This window comes from Dreissena polymorpha, chromosome 1 (genome assembly GCF_020536995.1).
Source record: "Dreissena polymorpha isolate Duluth1 chromosome 1, UMN_Dpol_1.0, whole genome shotgun sequence".
NCBI classification, from domain to species: domain Eukaryota; kingdom Metazoa; phylum Mollusca; class Bivalvia; order Myida; family Dreissenidae; genus Dreissena; species Dreissena polymorpha.
The window spans coordinates 21964093-21983759 of record NC_068355.1 but is presented as its reverse complement, the minus strand read 5'-3'; the positions used below and the strand labels follow the sequence as shown (position 1 = coordinate 21983759).

At 38.5% G+C, this 19667-nt stretch overlaps 2 protein-coding genes across 2 annotated transcripts in view; one reads left to right on the top strand and one right to left on the bottom strand.

The window, feature by feature from the left end:
• LOC127843152 (uncharacterized) overlaps window positions 1-19667 on the top strand; it is a 303491-nt gene that overhangs the window by 37340 nt on the left and 246484 nt on the right. The window contains exons 6-9 of the mRNA XM_052373226.1: window positions 1923-2101; window positions 5703-6196; window positions 7102-7463; window positions 8127-8192. Of these exons, the coding sequence (XP_052229186.1) occupies window positions 1923-2101; window positions 5703-6196; window positions 7102-7454 (1026 nt within the window). The 3' untranslated portion in view covers window positions 7455-7463; window positions 8127-8192. The remainder of the gene's footprint in view (window positions 1-1922; window positions 2102-5702; window positions 6197-7101; window positions 7464-8126; window positions 8193-19667) is intronic.
• LOC127874091 (uncharacterized) overlaps window positions 1-19667 on the bottom strand; it is a 331818-nt gene that overhangs the window by 267750 nt on the left and 44401 nt on the right. The window lies entirely within an intron of this gene.

Below are 19667 nucleotides of genomic sequence, written 5' to 3'. Positions count from 1 at the left end.
ATAGGCACCAGGCTGACAAGGTGCACGTGCATTCTAATAGGCACCAGGTTGACAAGGGGCATGGGCATTCTAGTAGGCACCAGGCTGTCAAGGGGCATGGGCATTCTAGTAGGCAATAGGCTGTCAAGGGGCATGGGCATTCTAATAGGCACCAGGTTGTCAAGGGGCACGGGCATTCTAATAGGCAACAGGCTGACAAGGGGCCTGTCATTCTAATAGGCACCAGGCTGACAAGGGGCATGGGCATTCTAATAGGCACCAGGCTGACAAGGGGCATGGGCATTCTAATAGGCACCAGGCTGACAAGGGGCATGGGCATTCTAGAAGGCACCAGGTTGTCAAGGGGCACGGGCATTCTAATAGGCAACAGGCTGACAAGGTGCACATGCATTGTAATAGACAATAGGCTGTCAAGGGGCCTGTCATTCTAATAGGCACCAGGCTGACAAGGTGCACGTGCATTCTAATAGGCACCAGGCTGACAAGGGGGCATGGGCATTCTAGTAGGCAACAGGCTGACAAGGGGCATGGGCATTCTAATAGGCACCAGGCTGTCAAGGGGCATGTACATTCTAGAAGGCACCAGGTTGTCAAGGGGCACGGGCATTCTAATAGGCACCAGGCTGTCAAGGGGCCTATCATTCTAATAGGCACCAGGTTGTCAAGGGGCATGTACATTCTAGAAGGCACCAGGTTGTCAAGGGGCATGGGCATTCTAGTAGGCACCAGGCTGTCAAGGGGCATGGGCATTCTAGTAGGCACCAGGCTGTCAAGGGGCCTGTCATTCTAATAGGCACCAGGCTGACAAGGGGCACAGGCATTCTAGTAGGCAATAGGCTGTCAAGGGGCATGGGCATTCTAGTAGGCAATAGGCTGTCAAGGGGCCTGTCATTCTCATAGGCACCAGGTTGTCAAGGGGCACGGGCATTCTAGTAGGCACCAGGCTGTCAAGGGGCATGGGCATTCTAGTAGGCACCAGGCTGTCAAGGGGCCTGTCATTCTAATAGGCACCAGGCTGTCAAGGGGCCTGTCATTCTAATAGGCACCAGGCTTACAAGGGGCACGGGCATTCTAGTAGGCACCAGGCTGACAAGGGGCATTGTCATTTTAGTAGGCACCAGGCTGTCAAGGGGCATGTACATTCTAGTAGGCACCAGGTTGTCAAGGGGCACGGGCATTCTAGTAGGCACCAGGTTGATAAGGGGCATGGGCATTTTAGTAGGCACCAGGCTGTCAAGGGGCATGTACATTCTAGTAGGCACCAGGTTGTCAAGGGGCACGGGCATTCTAATAGGCACCAGGCTGTCAAGGGGCCTGTCATTCTAATAGGCACCAGGTTGTCAAGGGGCACGGGCATTCTAGTAGGCACCAGGCTGTCAAGGGGCCTGGGCATTCTAGTAGGCACTAGGCTGTCAAGGGGCCTGTCATTCTAATAGGCACCAGGTGGTCAAGGGGCCTGTCATTCTAGTAGGCACCAGGCTGTCAAGGGGCATGTACATTCTAGTAGGCACCAGGCTGACAAGTGGCATGGGAATTCTAGTAGGCACTAGTTTGAGAAGGGGCCTTGGATGCGGCCCAAAAATTTTAATTGCCTTTGGGTCTCCATGGTACTTTATCTGCCACTGATCATGGCGCACGCTATTCGTCTATCCAAAATTACACACATGACAAGTTAAGTCCCTTTGGCTTTTACTGGAACGAAAGTTTCCAGGTAACCATGATGATAGATGTTAAACAAGTGCCTCCTATACCTAGACATGTTCATGGTAGACCTTAATTGCTAAATGATATATAGATATAATTATAATACAGAACATACTGTCAGTTGAACTCTTATTATTGAACAAAGAACAAAATGATGGAATCACAGATAAATCCCACAAGGTGGCATTTTCATAATTCTTGTTTAATGTAATTTACAGGATAACAATACCAGAGATGTATATCATGGCTTCACCAGTTCTACATCAGACAATAGCCTGAAACCATATACTCCATCCAGCATTGGGGCAAGCTTAAAACCAGCAGATGACCCGCATTCATCCAGACGTACATCAGACAATAGCCTGAAACCATATACTCCGTCCAGCATTGGGGCAAGGTATGTCACTTGCTTTATAAGTACTTATACAACAAATAACTTTTAAAAATCATGTGTGAAGGCATAAAGACCAGATGAGTAACATAAATGTATTGTATAAATGTAGGCTTTTACAATTTTTGTTAAATTCCTGTTCCTCTGGTCACAATGATTATACATGCCTAGGCTTTATTATGCCCCTCTTCGAAGAAGTGGGGGTATATTGCTTTGCTCATGTTGGTCGGTCGGTAGGTCAGTCCGTCCACCAGGTGGTTGTCAGACGATAACTCAAGAACGCTTGGGCCTAGGATCATGAAACTTCATAGGTACATTGATCATGACTTGCAGATGACCCCTATTGATTTTGAGGTCACTAGGTCAAAGGTCAAGGTCACGGTGACCTGAAATAGTAAAATGGTTTCCGGATGATAACTCAAGAACGCATACGCCTAGGATCATGAAACTTCATGGGTAGATTGATCATGACTCGCAGATGACCCCTATTGATTTTGAGGTCTTTAGGTCAAAGGTCAAGGTCACGGTGACCCGAAATAGTAAAATGGTTTCCGGATGATAACTCAAGAACGCATACACCTAGGATCATGAAATTTCATAGGTAGATTGATCATGACTCGCAGATGACCCCTATTGATTTTGAGGTCACCAGGTCAAAGGTCAAGGTCACGGTGACCCGAAATAGTAAAATGGTTTCCGGATGATAACTCAAGAACGCATACGCCTAGGATCATGATACTTCATGGGTAGATTGATCATGACTCGCAGATGACCCCTATTGATTTTGAGGTCACTAGGTCACTAGGTCAAAGGTCAAGGTCACAGTGACCCAAAATAGTAAAATGATTTTCGGATGATAATTCAAGAACGCATATGCCTAGGATCATGAAACTTTATAGGTAGATTGATCATGACTCGCAGCTGACCCCTATTGATTTTTAGGTCTCTAGGTCAAAGGTCAAGGTCATGGTGACCCGAAATAGTAAAATGATTTTCGGATGATAACTCAAGAACGCATATGCCTAGGATTATGAAACTTCATAGGTAGATTGATTATGACTCGCAGATGACCCCTATTGATTTTGAGGTCACAAGGTCAAAGGTCAAGGTCATGGTGACCCGAAATAGTAAAATGATTTTCGGATGATAACTCAAGAACGCTTTTGCCTAGGATCATGACACTTCGTAGGTACATTGATCGTGACTTGCAGATGATCCCTATTGATTTTCAGGTCACTAGGTCAAAGGTCAAGGTCACAGTGACAAAAGTCATATTCACACAATGGCTGCCAGTATTATTTTATATCACACTCAATCATATTTGCATAATGAAGGAAAACTCCAATAGTATATAAAACAATATTACAAAGAGAATTGAAGATGTATGTCATTAAACTGTAAGGCATATGAGGTTAAACTTAAATTTATTGACATGATTATGCAGCTGCAGAATGTAATGCCTGATAGTTGCACTTTTTATGCCCCCCCCCCCCCCTTCGAAGAAGAGGGGGTATATTGTTTTGCACATGTCGGTCCGTCCGTCCGTCCATCGGTCCGTCCACCAGATGGTTTCCGGATGATAACTCAAGAACGCTTAGGCGATCATGAAACGATCTTAAAACTTAAAACGATCATGAAACTTCATAGGTACATTGATCATGACTGGCAGATGACCCCTTTTGATTTTCAGGTCACTAGGTCAAAGGTCAAGGTCACGGTGACTCATAAATAGTAAAATGGTTTCCGGATGATAACTCAAGAATGCTTAGGCCTAGGATCATGAAACTTCATAGATACATTGATCATGACTGGCAGATGACCCCTTTAGATTTTCAGGTCACTCTGTCAAAGGTCAAGGTCACAGTGACTCGAAACAGTAAAATGGTTCCCTAATGAAAACTAAGAATAATTAGGCCTAGGATCATGAAACTTCATAGGTACATTGATCATGACTGGCAGATAGTGCTGCAACAATATTCAAAAAAACGTATTGCAATATATTGTCAGTTCAAAAACCCGTATTGCAATATATCGCAATATATTGCTAACTTGTACCAAAATTATAACTTGCCAATTACCCGATAATCCCGTATATTCCAGTTTTAAAGCAAATTCTGGTATATATTTACTATAAATGTGCGTAAGAATAACAAGAAACACAAACATTCGCAATTTTCTTAAGTATCAAATACATTTTGGCGTTGGTTACTATTTAAAGATGTGATGAAATAACGTCCAACCGGGTCGTTTTTTTCCACTGAACACTCGTAATTCACCTGATGTGATGTTCCCGTTTTTATACAACACAAAATACACCCATACTTTCCATGCCACGTTCTACATGTCTGTATAATTTTCGCGCGCTTTTTATTGAGACAAAGGATAAAGCACTTTTTATTTGACGCTAGAATTTTTTATTGTCGCATTAGCATTAAAATTTGGAAGCGTAATTCCGAAATTCGGAATACACATTTAATAATGCTCAATTCAGAATTGAACAAAACATTAACAGCTGTGCGCAATTAATTCAACAATAATCTGTTCAAAAGCATAGAACGAATGCTCCGATGTAACAACGCTACTCCGTATGATACACTTTCAGAATGCTATTTTAATGGAATTTTTTTTTTCACGGCTTTGTTTTGTTTACCTTGTTATCATTATTTCGAATGGCTTTTCTGGACGAAATGTGAATGAATTTTTGTAAAATGTTCGTACCGGTATGATGAAAATCGTATCGCAATACTATATGCGGATTGCATATTGCGATATATACCGATAAACCGGTATATTGTTGCAGCACTACTGGCAGATGACCTTATTGATTTTCAGGTTACTAGGTCAAAGATCAAGGTCACAGTAACAAAAAACGTATTCACACAATGGCTGCCACTACAACTGACAGCCCATATGGGGGCCATGCATGTTTTACAAACAGCCCTTGTTCTCAAAATAATTTCTTTTTTGCTGAAACAAAAAGGCCCAAAATTTCAATTTTTGGTTTGTTACAGCAAAGTTGTTTTTTTTATTAAATCATGCCAATGGGGAAAAAACTGCTGTACTTATATAATTTAAATAACTAAAAAAAAATGTCCCTGAAACCATATTTTATATTACGATGATGGTGATGGAAGGACCGAATATTTGTTGTTCTGATAAAAGAATATATTTACAGGGTAGAGTATGGAAAAGTAAGGTTTGTAACTGTGCAGACCTCTGCTTACTTCATATAATGTCTACACAAACATGTTATTTGTTAAGAATTGCTTGTTCCATCATTGTAGCAAAGGTATTGACCCTATTTGTTTGTACCTGATGACCTGGTTTGTGAAATATAAGCTGTATAACACTGTTTCATTGAGTATAAATGGTTTAGTATTTAAAGTATAACACTACATAACATTTTGTGTTTAATTTTTACAATGCTATGTATATTAAGGTAAATTGAGTACAATTATTTGTTAAAACACTAACAGATATGTTTAGCAGTTTATTCCTAAAACACTATTCTGTTTCTCTATTAATATGAAGACAATGATCAAAACTTCATATTCAATTTTCAAATGTTTTAACTTGTGTGACTTGTATGTTCATTTTATCCTTTCAGACCCATCCCTGAGTGGTTAAAATCACCGTCAAGGATATCAGTGCAGGGTAATCCTGCCAAGGTGTTCACTGTCAAGGGAAAGTCTGAGCACAATGTGTTCATACCGAGTGATTCAGAAACATGCTTAATCAATGCCATCTGTGTCCTCCCAGATGGACAGGTCCTGGTTGCAGACAGCGGTAATCAGAAAGTCAAGCTTCTGAACCAGCAGTTTCAGGTGGTGAGTCACTGTGGTGTGACTGCTTGGCCATGGGACATGTGTGTTATCACACCCAGTGAGGTTGCAGTGTCTGTGAATCATGGGATCCAGTTTATCACAGTAAACAAAACCCAGCTGGTGCCAGCGAGGAAGGTTCAGTTAGAACATGATTGTAAAGGTATCGCCCACCACCAAATGGACCTGTTCATCACTTCACGTAAAGCACTGTACAAGTACTCACTGAGTGGGAATCTGGTCTGCATACTGTATGAGGATGTGTCAGGTCCTGATACAGGTAAGAATCATAGAGGACTCATCCTGATATCATATGTATAACTGAGAAAGTGTAAATGTGTATAATGTATATGTTTATTGATTGTTGCTATAGCCAGACAGATTTTCAGTATTATTGATTTATAAACATGAGTTATGAAGCATTTTAATTGTCACTACATGGCATGTCTATAAATAGAAACTGAGTTCCTGGGAAAGAGACACTTTCTGACCTGGTCTTCATTATGTTTGTACAAATACTTTACATGTACAATATCTTTAATACATGAACAAATCTCATAACATGGTATAAAAAAGATGCTCTTTAAATTTTTGAATTTGGATCTTTAGAAGTGTTACAAAAAATGTACGTAAATGTAATTAACAATTTTTAGAAACTGTCTTTTTTTATATTGTTAAGCAACACTACTAGATAGAAAAGTGTCAGTATTGGTTGTTTGCCAAATTATTTTTCTAGTTATAAGCACTTTTCAGACACAATTACAGTCGTACCACTGCACAATAATAATAAAAAATTATGTCTTGTGTCAATTTTCTTATATGTCAGTACATTGTTATCATATTCGTAAATACATTTTTGCAGCAAAAAGTAACAATCATATACACATGTTGATTGAACTGTGTAATTATTTTCATCTTTGTAATGATTTCATCTGTGTAAGTGTATATAACACTTCATTTCTACCTCACCAGTCGCATTTCAACATATCACTTTTACACAATAACACTGACATTTATTGCCACACATAACTATTAAATAATTCAAATGTATGCATATGTTAACATATGTTTATTGTCTATTTATAACAACCAACACATATGTAATACAATATCACTGCAGTATGTTTAATAATATTATTTAACATTTACAGTAATTCAATATCTTGATGTTACTCTGTTTTGCAGTATACAAGTGTGCTGTGAGTCCCACAGGAGACAGGCTGTACATCATCAGCTACTACAAGCACAAGCTTCTCACCCTGGCCAGGGATGGCACACTCCTGGCTACATACACAGACCCAGCACTACGCAGCCCAACTTGTCTACATGTGACCCCTGCAGGCCAGGTGCTGGTCTGTGGATACAGGTCCCACACTGTACTACAGGTGGGCTGGGAGGGAGAGAGTAAGCTGGCTAATCTTGCTACTGGGGAGGATGAAGTGGGGTACCCATGGTCAGTCTGCTACAGCAGCACTACATCATCAATCATTGTGGGACTGATGTTGAGTGACAACATCCTGGTGTTCAGAGTGGAATAGTGTGTACATGTATGTATGAGTTGTTGTAATTAGTGATTAGTATTTTAATGACAATGTGTTAATTGTTTAGCATACGAACATAGAAGTGTGTGATGTTACAATACAACATTAGTGATTAGTATTTCAATGACAATGTGTTGTTTAGCATACCAACATTGTAGTGTGTAGTTAAAAGATACAAATAATTTATGTGAACATATTGTTATCTGATTATACAATGTGAGGGTTTTTGTTTTAACATTAGATCTAATGCATATTATGTTATGTTGTCATAACATTTGTGTCATTATGGTCCTAACATTTAGTTCTTGTAAACTGTGCATGAAAAAACAAAGCATTTCAACTGAAAATTTCATATTTGTACATAGATGCACATGTACATAGCAACTGAGGCTATTTTTAGACTTTCATTTCTATAAACACCATGCCATTTAAGAAATGTATATGGATGAATATTTTTTAAATAAAATATTGTTTAAGTAATCTTTGGAGGAGCATATATTGATATTTTACGCAATGTTTACAGAAAGGTAACACTTCACGTGAGATTTATTAATTTGCCATATTTTATGCTGTTGAACATCTGTTATTGAGTTTCATTACATTTATATCAATTTGTGTGAGTCCTAAATATACATACAAGAAAAACATCAAGCTATTTTGCTGCTCCAGTCGCTGCTGAGTCAGGACAAGGATGCTGAGGATGTGGTGGACAAGGATGACCTGAATACACAGAAGGTAACAAAGACGTTTTAATTATCAGGCCTTTTCATGGCCAATTTGGGAAAAAATGCAATTTTGGGATTTTTATTTTTTTCGTGCGAAAAGTCCATTGATTTCAGAAAAACAAATTTAATATAACTATTTCTAATACTTAAAATTAAAAGAATAAAACATATTATGCTAGTAATATACTTTTTTTTAGATCTTATTGAAATATAATTGAGACATATTAATCATAAGGCACTTATTATGCCCCCCTTTTGAAGAAGAGGGGGTATATTGTTTTGCACATGTCGGCCTGTCAGTCTGTCGGTCCTTCTGTCCGTCAACCAGATAGTGTCCTGATGATTACTAAAGAACGCTAAGGCCTAGGATCATGAAACTTCATAGGTACATTGATCATGACTGGCAGATGACCCCTATTGATTTTCAGGTCACTAGGTCAAAGGTCAAGGTCACAGTGACTCAAAATGGTAAAATGATTTCCGGATGATAACTCAAAAATGCTTACGCCTAAGATCATGAAACTTCATAGGAACAATGAACATGACTGGTAGATGACCCCTATTGATTTTCAGGTCACTAGGTCAAAGGTCAAGGTCACAGTGACTCGAAATAGTAAAATGGTTTCCGGATGTTCACTCAAGCATGCTTACACCTAAGATTATGAAACTTCATAGGTACATTGATCATGACTGGCAGATGACTCCTTTAAATTTTCAGGTCACTAGGTGAAAGGTCAAGGTCTCAGTGACTTGAAACAGTAAAATGGTTTCCTGATGTTAACTCAAGAATAATTAGGCCTAGGATCATGAAACTTCATAGGTATATTTATCATGACTGGCAGATGACCCCTAATGAATTTCAGGTCGCTAGGTCAAAGGTCAAGGTCAAAGTGACTCGAAATAGTAAAATGGTTTTTGGATGATAACTCAAGAACACTTATGCCTAGGATCATGAAACTTCATAGGTACAATGACTTTCAGCTCACTAGGTTAAAGGTCAAGGTCATGGTGACTTGGACACAGTAAAATGGTTTCCGGATGATAACTCAAGACTGCTTACTCCTAGGATCATGAAACTTCATAGGTACATTGATCATGACTGGCAGATGATCCCTATTGATTTTCAGGTCACTAGGTCAAAGGTCAAGGTCACAGTGACAAAAAACGTATTAACACCATGGCTGCCACTACAACTGACAGCCCATATTTGGGGCATGCATGTTTTACAAACAGCCCTTGTTAAGGAAAGAAAAACGCTTTGCGTATGGGTCCGTTTCACATACCCATAAATACGCCAGGAAAAGACCTGCTTATGTATTCCCTATGTATTAAGAATGCAAAAAAGATGAGGTGGAAAAGAAAAGTATGAATTTACTTAAGATAAAATATCCTCTTTACTTGTTTGTAAAGTGTAAACTCATATATATATTCATCCGAAATTTCGTGGTCAAAAAAGACTTTTACTGACCTATTAGTTTATTTTGTGGATTTCTCAGTTCAGAAAAATAAATGATGAATTTGTGTCAGTTACTTTTCTGTGTGTGATAAATTTGTGGATCAGTGAACCCTTAAAATCAACATAAATAATGTCCCTCAAATAATAATGGTTTACAGTGTAACCTGTGTATTAAGAATGTTAAAGATGAAATTGACAAGAATGATATGATTTAACAAAACATAAAATGGCGTCTTTTATTGTGTATATCATGTTTACAGCAGGACTTGTTTTACTTGAGGATCAATAACTCAAACTCTTCTTCAGCTCGATAACTCAAACTCTTCTTCAGCTCGATGCTTTCCAACTTATCATACAGGAACCTCAGTTACACAACACCCCGAGAATTTCTGTCATCCTCATAAGGCCTTGAGTTTTTATAAAGTTGTGATATATTTAATAAAGCTTATAAATATGATTCCATAGAATGCATTTGTTCTCAATAAGAAGGACCCCGGCCTCATTCCCAGAACAGTGTGATAAAAGCTTTAGAGTTAGTTTTCATGCATGCAATGGCAACAATGTAAGGTTGCATGGGAAAACAGGACTTAATGCATGTGTGTAAAGTGTTGTCCCAGATAGCCTGTGCAGTTTGCATATTCCATATTGGTTCGCTCAACGTTACAGCTACTGCTCAGCAAAGAAGACAACTGTCTGGTGAAAGGCTGGCCGTATTACAGTCCAGTGATGTAGGGGGACGCGGCCTTTCCATGGCTGGGGATTGCATTGTAGCGGACACTTACAAAAAAAGTTTAAAATGTTAATTATGAATCGACATATTAATAAAGTATTGACCAACAATTTAAATGATGTTTGAGTACGATGTGGTTTGATTTAATCAATTGTCATGTTATTTTGGACAAGGAACCAGTGAAATGCCAAGTTCAAAATTCATGAGAATGAAGTTTTGCCTCTGAAAAACTTCAACTCTTATCAAGAGACATAGTTTGTTATAGATTGTAATATAAACCTTTTTTACTAGTTCATATTTCCCATGTTTTCAGGAGAGCCCCGGTTTTGATATAGAGTTTGTACGGCAACGGCACCAGTCGGGCCCGCAGAAGCCTCAAGTCAAGCACGACCCTTTCCCCTGACCCCTAGCTTCTCCCATTTGACATCCAGCTTCAAAGGGTCAGCATCGTTGAACAAATTCCTCCTATAGAAAATTTTGAGCACATAGAGTTTTCACATATGGTTCTCAACAACCACAATTTTCGTGTCGAGTGATCCGCACTTGAGCCTGATTGGTTTGTTAGACCCGAGTGCCTGAGATGGGACAACAGTTACAGACACAAGGACTTATTGCAGCAGTTATGGCAACATGTACAGTCAGTTCTCAATGTTGGACTTCACAACTAATATCACGATAAATACAAAGTTGGATAACTCGTTCCATTCTTTTTGGGACAAACAATACAACGGAAAGTAACAAGAGAAAATCAAGGAATATTTGTAGAGTTTTAGTCGGAAGCATATGCTTACCACTGGGCAGTCGTAACTTTACGGACAGTCCCGGTTTGTCCTCACGAGTGTCCAAACTGTCCAAAGAGAACGCACTTTTGACGCAGTTGCTAACATAGAAAGGCAGCACCAACTTTGTTGTGAACACTCAGAGCATCCATGGCCATGCCTCAGGGGGGAAGTTCGACCAACAGCTGAAACAAGATGCTAAAGATGAACCCATCAGGGTTTGTAACTTCCCACTCCAATCCTAAACAGCCTGGCATTGAGTCGGCGCTTGAGAAGGCGTTGAAAAATGACAGTAGTTTTGTTGTGTGGTCCAGTATGCCCTTTGGCTCTCAACCTGATGTTAGGTAGAACTCAAACTGGGCCCTTAGCAATATCAGCGAGGCTAGAATGTCATCTCTGCATCTTGAGCTTCAGGTGAGACCTTACAGTGTTATTTATTTGGTCAAAGCATTCCTAATCTCAAAAAGTCTATTCTATATTTTTTTATAATTACTGGCTTAATTCCCAATTAAATGATTGCCAAAACAAATACTGTTTTGAATGGGTTGTGACATTGAGTTCATTTCCTTATTCAGCTCTATAAGTTGAACATTTATATTTATAGCACTGATTCTAAATTTTTAAGTATTCGTTAGCAAAATGTTGTGTTGCGTCATATTTAAAGTGGTAAAGTGTCACGTCTAAAAGTGCTTAAGTTATTCCTGTTTTTTAATGTACAGATAAATATGGCAACTTGCTACATAATGTACTTTACCATGTATTCCTCACTGTTTAAAACCCCAAAATTTCGATTTAACATGTTGGTGCGCGTTATTCATTATAACAATGCTATTGTGAGTGCTAACTGGGGAAAAATAAATCATTATGCAGTCCTAAATATAAAATATAGACTCAATGTGTTGCATTAAAAAGTGTTTAGTAAGGTGTTTCAACTTACATTGTCAAGGCATATTTGTTTGTCACTAAAAACACTATTTTTAGTTAACTTTCCATTTCCTTTGCAGAAAACATTATAAGCAAACAAGACAAACATCATGAATGTTCAGGCAATCCCAATCCACTTATACTACAACTCGCTCAGGAAATTCAGCACGCCACCTTTTAACATCTTCTCACAAGGCGCTTAATCAACACTTCCATCAGCTGAGCCTTGGTGAGTTCCACTTTCATCACGACGAGTCACTCGAGATGAAACAATCTGATCCACAGATAGAGCAGGCGCTGAGTGACTCGCCTCTTTAAGTGACTGACCTCCATATGTTGCTCTCCAATAATATGAACCTGACGCCTGAGGAGCAGCGTTGTCCTACATTCCCGGTTTAGGGTGGTGACTTTGGCGTCAAGACTCACACAATCTCTGGCTATGGCAGCAGCAGCAACAAAAAAAGGAAGTATTTCAGCTGCGCTCTGTGAAAACAGGGCTTAATGCATGTGCCTTAAGTGTTTTACCCACAAAAGCGTGTTAAGTCTGCCCATGCTAATTTGTGACCACACTTTCCGAATATACCTTAAAACAAAGAATTCCATAAAAGCTGAAAGTGTCGTGGCTGATTAGTTTGTACAGGCAAATCTGGAACAACTCTTTACGCTATAAATGCATTTAGCCCAGTTTTTAATGAGTTTAGAGTTGCACATTTAGTTCACGTTACATCAGCTTTTTGCTGACCTTTTTGTAGAAAAGTTCATATTACTGATCAGGAATTTTGTGTTTTTAAATTGTAAATTGGTCAAACTGAGTAAATAAATACATATAAGAGTTGATTTGATATCAGTTTTAATCATAAAGGGTCAGGGCATATTTTCATACATTTTTGTGCCAAAATTCAGCCTCTAAACCAAAAGGTTTTTGTTTTGTTTTTCACATGTATATTTACAAAATTCCCCTTGCATAAATTAAAGAAAATGCCTATTAAATGCTGGTTAATTTTTTTTTAACAATCATTGAAATGCAGTCAACATTCTATGAAATAATTATCTGCATTTATTTTAAATAAGGATATCTATAAATTAAAATTAACCACCTGTCCAAGTTTTAAGTATACAAATATGCCGCTGGAGTAAGAATATGCCCTGAAGATATTTATTCATTATACCCCCGTGATGATTGGGGTATATAGGAATCACCTTGGATGGATGTCTGTCGGTCTTTGTAAATGTCTGTGGCCTGTGGGTGTTCACTTACAAATTCAACGTTCAGCATTCAAACTTTCAGGTATTTTCATTCTCATATGAGGTTGTGCATCTAAATTTTGTATCATATTTCACTGAAAATTACAACACTTAGACAATCTATAACATCATGCGACATATTATGACTTGCACCATTGGGTGATAGTTTTGTCACAATGATAACAAATTCTTGTTTGACTAGAAAGCAATTACACCTTTTAGCTTATAGTATTTTTATACAGATTAGAAGATATTGTTTTCTTCAAAGAATTAAAAAAAAACATATTTTGCTTTGGGATATGGTCAGCATATAACTTGTTAATTGAATGGTCATGAAATAATGTTCATGTCCATTCTCTCAATGATTCTGCTTTCATATTTTGCATACTTCTTAAGCAACATGAACCCAACCTATAAATAAGAGCGGACAACTTTATCAATATAAAGAAGTGAAAGCATTTTGTAAGAATTATGGTCCTTTTTTCACTTAGAATATGCATATTATTGATAAATTTATGTTAAAGTTTGCGTTCCACCTCAAATATTTGTTATGTCCCTTAACATATTGCTTTCATATTGAGTATACTTCTTTACCAACATGACCCCAATCTATAAACAGGAGCAGACAACTGTAACAGGCATTTTGTAAGAATTATGGCTCTTTTTCCACTTAGAATATGCATACTATTGATAAATCTATGTTAAAGTTTGCGTACCACATCAAATATTTTCTATGTTCATTGTAATATTGCTTTTATATTTTTCATACATCTTGACCAACATGACCACAATCTATAATCAAGAGCAGACAACTATATCAAGCATTTTGTAAGAACTATGTTCCCTTTTTATATGTAGAAAATTGAAACTTTGGTGAAGTTTTGTGTTTAGGTTCACTTTATTCTTAAAGTATCAAAGCTATTGTTTACATACTTGCAACACTCACTAACTATCGTAAGGGGACTGTGCAGGCAAAGTTATGTAACTCTTAATGGCATTTTGACAGAATTATGGCCCCTTTTATACTTAGATAATTAAACATTTGGTTAAGTTTTGTGTTTTGGTCCATTTTACTCCTTAAGTATCATAGCTATTGCTTTCAGACATGGAAAACTGTCATAAGGGGACTGTACAGGGCAAGTTGCATAACTCTGGTTGGCATTTTAATGGAATTATGGCGCTTTTTTGTCTTCGTAACTTGGAATATTTTGTTAAATTTTGTGTTTAGATCCACTTTACTTTTTAAGTATCAAGGCTATTGCTTTCAAACTTCAAATACTTTCTAATTATCATGAGGGTACTGTACCTGGCAAGTTGAATTTGACATTGACCTTTGAATGACCTTGACTCAAGGTCAAATTAATAAATTTTAATTAAATTGCCATAACTTCTTTATTAAGGATCAGATTTGATTCATACTTTGACATAACAACACTTACCTGACATAACACAATGACTCCACCAAAACCATCCCCCACGCCCCACCCCAGAATCCCCCCCCCCAAAAAAAAACAACAAAATAAATAAAAAAAATAATATTTTTTTCCTTTTTATACGCCCGTATAAAATACGGGACGTATTATGTGAAACCCCTTGGCGGGCGGGCGGGCGGCGGGCGGGCGGCGGGCGGAAGGCATCACTTTGTCCGGACTCTAATTCAAATTGTATTCATCCGATCTTCACCAAACTTGGTCAGCAGTTGCATCTAGTTGATATCTAGGCCAAGTTCGAATATGGGTCATGCCGGGTCAAAAACTAGGTCATAGGGTCAATAAGTGCATTTTCAAAGGGGCCACTTTGTCCGGACTCTATTTCAAATTGTATTCATCCGATCTTCACCAAACTTGGTCAGCAGTTGCATCTAGTTGATATATAGGCCAAGTTCGAATATGGGTCATGCCGGGTCAAAAACTAGGTCATAGGGTCAATTAGTGCATTTTCAACGGCGCCACTTTGTCCGGACTCTAATTCAAATTGTATTCATCCGATCTTCACCAAACTTGGTCAGTAGTTGCATCTAGTTGATATCTAGGTCAAGTCCGAATATGGGTCATGCTGGGTCAAAAACTAGGTCAAAGGGTCAATTAGTGCATTTTACTTTGTCCGGACTCTAATTCAAATTGTATAAATCTTATGACGTATTATGTGAAACCCCTTGGCGGGCGGGCGGGCGGCGGGCGGAAGGCATCACTTTGTCCGGACTCTAATTCAAATTGTATTCATCCGATCTTCACCAAACTTGGTCAGCAGTTGCATCTAGTTGATATCTAGGCCAAGTTCGAATATGGGTCATGCCGGGTCAAAAACTAGGTCATAGGGTCAATAAGTGCATTTTCAAAGGGGCCACTTTGTCCGGACTCTATTTCAAATTGTATTCATCCGATCTTCACCAAACTTGGTCAGCAGTTGCATCTAGTTGATATATAGGCCAAGTTCGAATATGGGTCATGCCGGGTCAAAAACTAGGTCATAGGGTCAATTAGTGCATTTTCAACGGCGCCACTTTGTCCGGACTCTAATTCAAATTGTATTCATCCGATCTTCACCAAACTTGGTCAGTAGTTGCATCTAGTTGATATCTAGGTCAAGTCCGAATATGGGTCATGCTGGGTCAAAAACTAGGTCAAAGGGTCAATTAGTGCATTTTACTTTGTCCGGACTCTAATTCAAATTGTATAAATCTTATCTTCACCAAACTTGGTCAGTAGTTGCATCTAGTTGATATCTAGGCCAAGTTCGAATATGGGTCATGCCAGGTAAAAAACTAGGTCATAGGGTCAATTAGTCCATTTTCAACAGCGCCACTTTGTCCGGACTCTTATTCAAATTGTATTCATCCGATCTTTACCAAACTTGGTCAGTAGTTGCAACTAGTTGATATCTAGGTCAAGTTCGAATATGGGTCATGTCGGGTCAAGAACTAGGTCATAGGGTCAATTAGTGCATTTTCAACGGCGCCACTTTGTCCGGACTCTAATTCAAATTGTATTCATCCGAAACTTTTAAACAACTTTTTATCCTGCGTCAAAGTGGTATGGGGGTATAAGTCACATTCAGTGACAAAGCTCTAGTTCAAGTTGAATTCACCAAACTTGGTCAGAGGTAGTATATAGATTATATATCAGTCAGGTCTGATTGGAGACATGCAACCGATTAACACATGCAATATTTTTATGCAATATTTTTATCCAGTTTTATTTTGCGATATTTTCATCGGGTTTATTTTTTTCGCGAATTTTGAAATTTTTTTTTGCTTATTTCCAAAACAAATACATCAATCATCAGTGTATCATCTCCAATGGCACACGAATCGGGCGTATATTGCTCCGTCATGCGGCGCTCTTGTTTTATTTTTGAAAGATCATCTAATAAATGACCACACACCCACATTATACCCCCTCTCTCTACCCCCACCCAACCCCCCCCCCCCCCACACCCAAAAAGATTTTTTTTTCTTTGAAACATAGTAAAAAAATCCACAAATATTTATTTACTTTATTTTGGAAGGATTGTCCAACCATCCCACCCAAGCTATTGCTATCAAACTTAAAATAAAATCTTATTAGTTTGTTTTATGTCTTTACAAATGTTAAAGAGATTGTAGAAAATATACCTGAACTCAGAATCGTCTATAAAGTACAACTTCTTTAAAACATAAGGGATCAATATCAGGGGACAAAAATATTCATAAACTGCACTCGTCCTGCAGGACGAGTGCATTAAAATTTTCACTCGTCCTGCAAACACACGCACTCGTCCATCAAATATGTGTGAAATAAAGATTGCAAAGGGCTGATATGACTTATAAAATTTCCTAAAGTATATCACTGCTAAGCAGTGAAATAAGTTACTTTATTTATGAGGAACACAAAATAATTTTTTTTCTAATGCTCGCGTGCTTTCCGTTTCGGACGTTTGAACATCTCCCCCGCCCCCTTTTAAGAAATCTCGTATGGCAGACATTTTTCAAACGAAATTCAGACTGGTTTAAATCTGGTTTTAAACCGTACTTTGCGCTTAAATAATTCTTTAAGTCAATACTAACAGTGACTGCAGACTGCAGTCGCATGGTTCCCTGTCAACATGTACGCACAAAGCTTACACCAAAAAGCAAATATTTACTCAGGACACAAGCATCGCATAACAACACGCACCTGCTGTATAAAATTTACAATTACAATTTCCGGTTCATTCGCATTCTACTTTCGGAATAGATATGCTTTTAGAAAATGATTTTATTAAATGAAAAATAGTCTTACTGGTCAGAAAATTCATTTTTAACATCAGCTTTTTTTCACTCGTCCTGTAGGACGAGAGCTTTAGGAAAATTCACTCGTCCTTTCAAGATTTCACTCGTCAATACGAGCGGACGAGTGGAATTTTTGTCCCCTGAATATGTTTCAATTATGGTCCTCTTCCACTTAGAATATGACTATATTACCTTGACCTTATTGAATATGAAGAATTTCCCCCTGATGGATTACGTTATACTGTCAAGCACTCGAATAGCCGAGCGTGCTGTCCTCTGACAGCTCTTGTTTGTGTAGAGGTCTATTAAAAACTGATAAAATTCCGGGATTTTCTAGATTTTCTGGTTCCTACAGGACCCCATTCAATCACACATCTTTACACAGCTGAACAACAACAGGCCTTCTGGACATCCAAGGACAATGGCTTGGTAAAGGTGTCAAGCTCTTGGGTCAGGAATTTTGGGTAAAGCTCCTACCCCCAGGGTACAGCCAGTCTATCCATGGAACTCCAAACTTCCCTGCTCAGGGACCAAGACTACCTCATCTACAAGGTAGGTTGTTATGCAAACAGTTTCACAGTCATCCAAACAATTTTTGGTAGAGTATGGATATTAATGTCCCCACTATATGAGGTAAGGGGGGGGGGTATAAAGATTTGCCCTCATCTGTGATTTTGTCTGTCCTTCCATCCTTTCGTCCATCTCTTTCACTTGTGTGGCCGCCCTAGCTAAAAAAAGTATTGTGCAAGAGGGATTGAAACTTTGCAGTTATTTAAAAAAGCATGTGAACTTGGGAACCTCCATATTTTGATTTGATATCTTTGACATAATTGAAGTGATGTTTTTTGACAGTTTTTTTTGCTACTAGAGGCCTGAAACTGTGGATGCATTTTGGATACCATGGTATCTGCTGTCCATCCTTTTGCAATGTATTTCTGTTTGTCAACTTTTTGTCAAGGGACATTTTCTCCTGAAGCACATGAAAGAATTAAATGAAACCTCACAGGAATGTTTCTTGGGTGTTCATTTTTATGTCCCCCACTATAGTAGTGGGGGACATATTGTTTTTGCCCTGTCTGTTGGTCTGTCTGTTGGTCTGTTTGCGCCAACTTTAACATTTTGCAATAACTTTTGCTATATTGAAGATAGCAACTTCATATTTGACATGCATGTGTATCTCATGAAGCTGCACATTTTGAGTTGTGAAAGTTCAAGGTCAAGGTCATCCTTCAAGGTCAGATGTCAAATATATGTGGCCAAAATCGCTCATTTTATGAATACTTTTGCAATATTGAAGATAGCAACTTGATATTTGGCATGCATGTGTATCTCATGGAGCTGCACATTTTGAGTGGTGAAAGGTCAAGGTCATCCTTCAAGGTCAGAGGTCAAATATATGTGGCCCAAATTGCTTATTTTATGAATACTTTTGCAATATTGAAGATAGCAACTTGATATTTGGCATGCATGTGTATCTCATGGAGCTGCAATATTTTGAGTGGTGAAAGGTCAAGGTCATCCTTCACACAGTCAAGGTCATCCTTCAAGGTCAAACGTCATATAGGGGGACATTGTGTTTCACAAACACATCTTGTTTTCTTCGTTTTTGAAACCCATAGCCAAGAGGTTTAATGTTTGGTGTGCAACAGTGTAAAGTGAGTCCTCTCAAAATATTACCAAATTATGTCTCTGGGATCAACTGGCTTAGCCCTAGGATTTCCCAGTTTTACATAAACATATTTAGGGACAACAAATCTTTGTCTGCAACTTCAAAGCCCAAGTGTTCCATATTTGGTATGGGGCATAATCTAGAGGTCATCTACAGAGTTTGTTTGATTAATGCACCTGGCCCTTGTGGTCATTGACTGATATAGGTAAAACCTTCGAAAAAACATTTGGTTAAACCACAACACCCCTTGGTTTCATATTTGGTCCATGTAACTGATGCCATTTCCGAATGCATTGAATATATTTCTGGGATTTGTTAAGATCTTTCTATCTGTTCACAGGGACCTTATCCTTACAAGTTCAGTCCCAGAGAAAAATGTTACCCAACTGCAACACAGGCAATACATCTCAACAGGTAAGTCTCAGTAATAGTT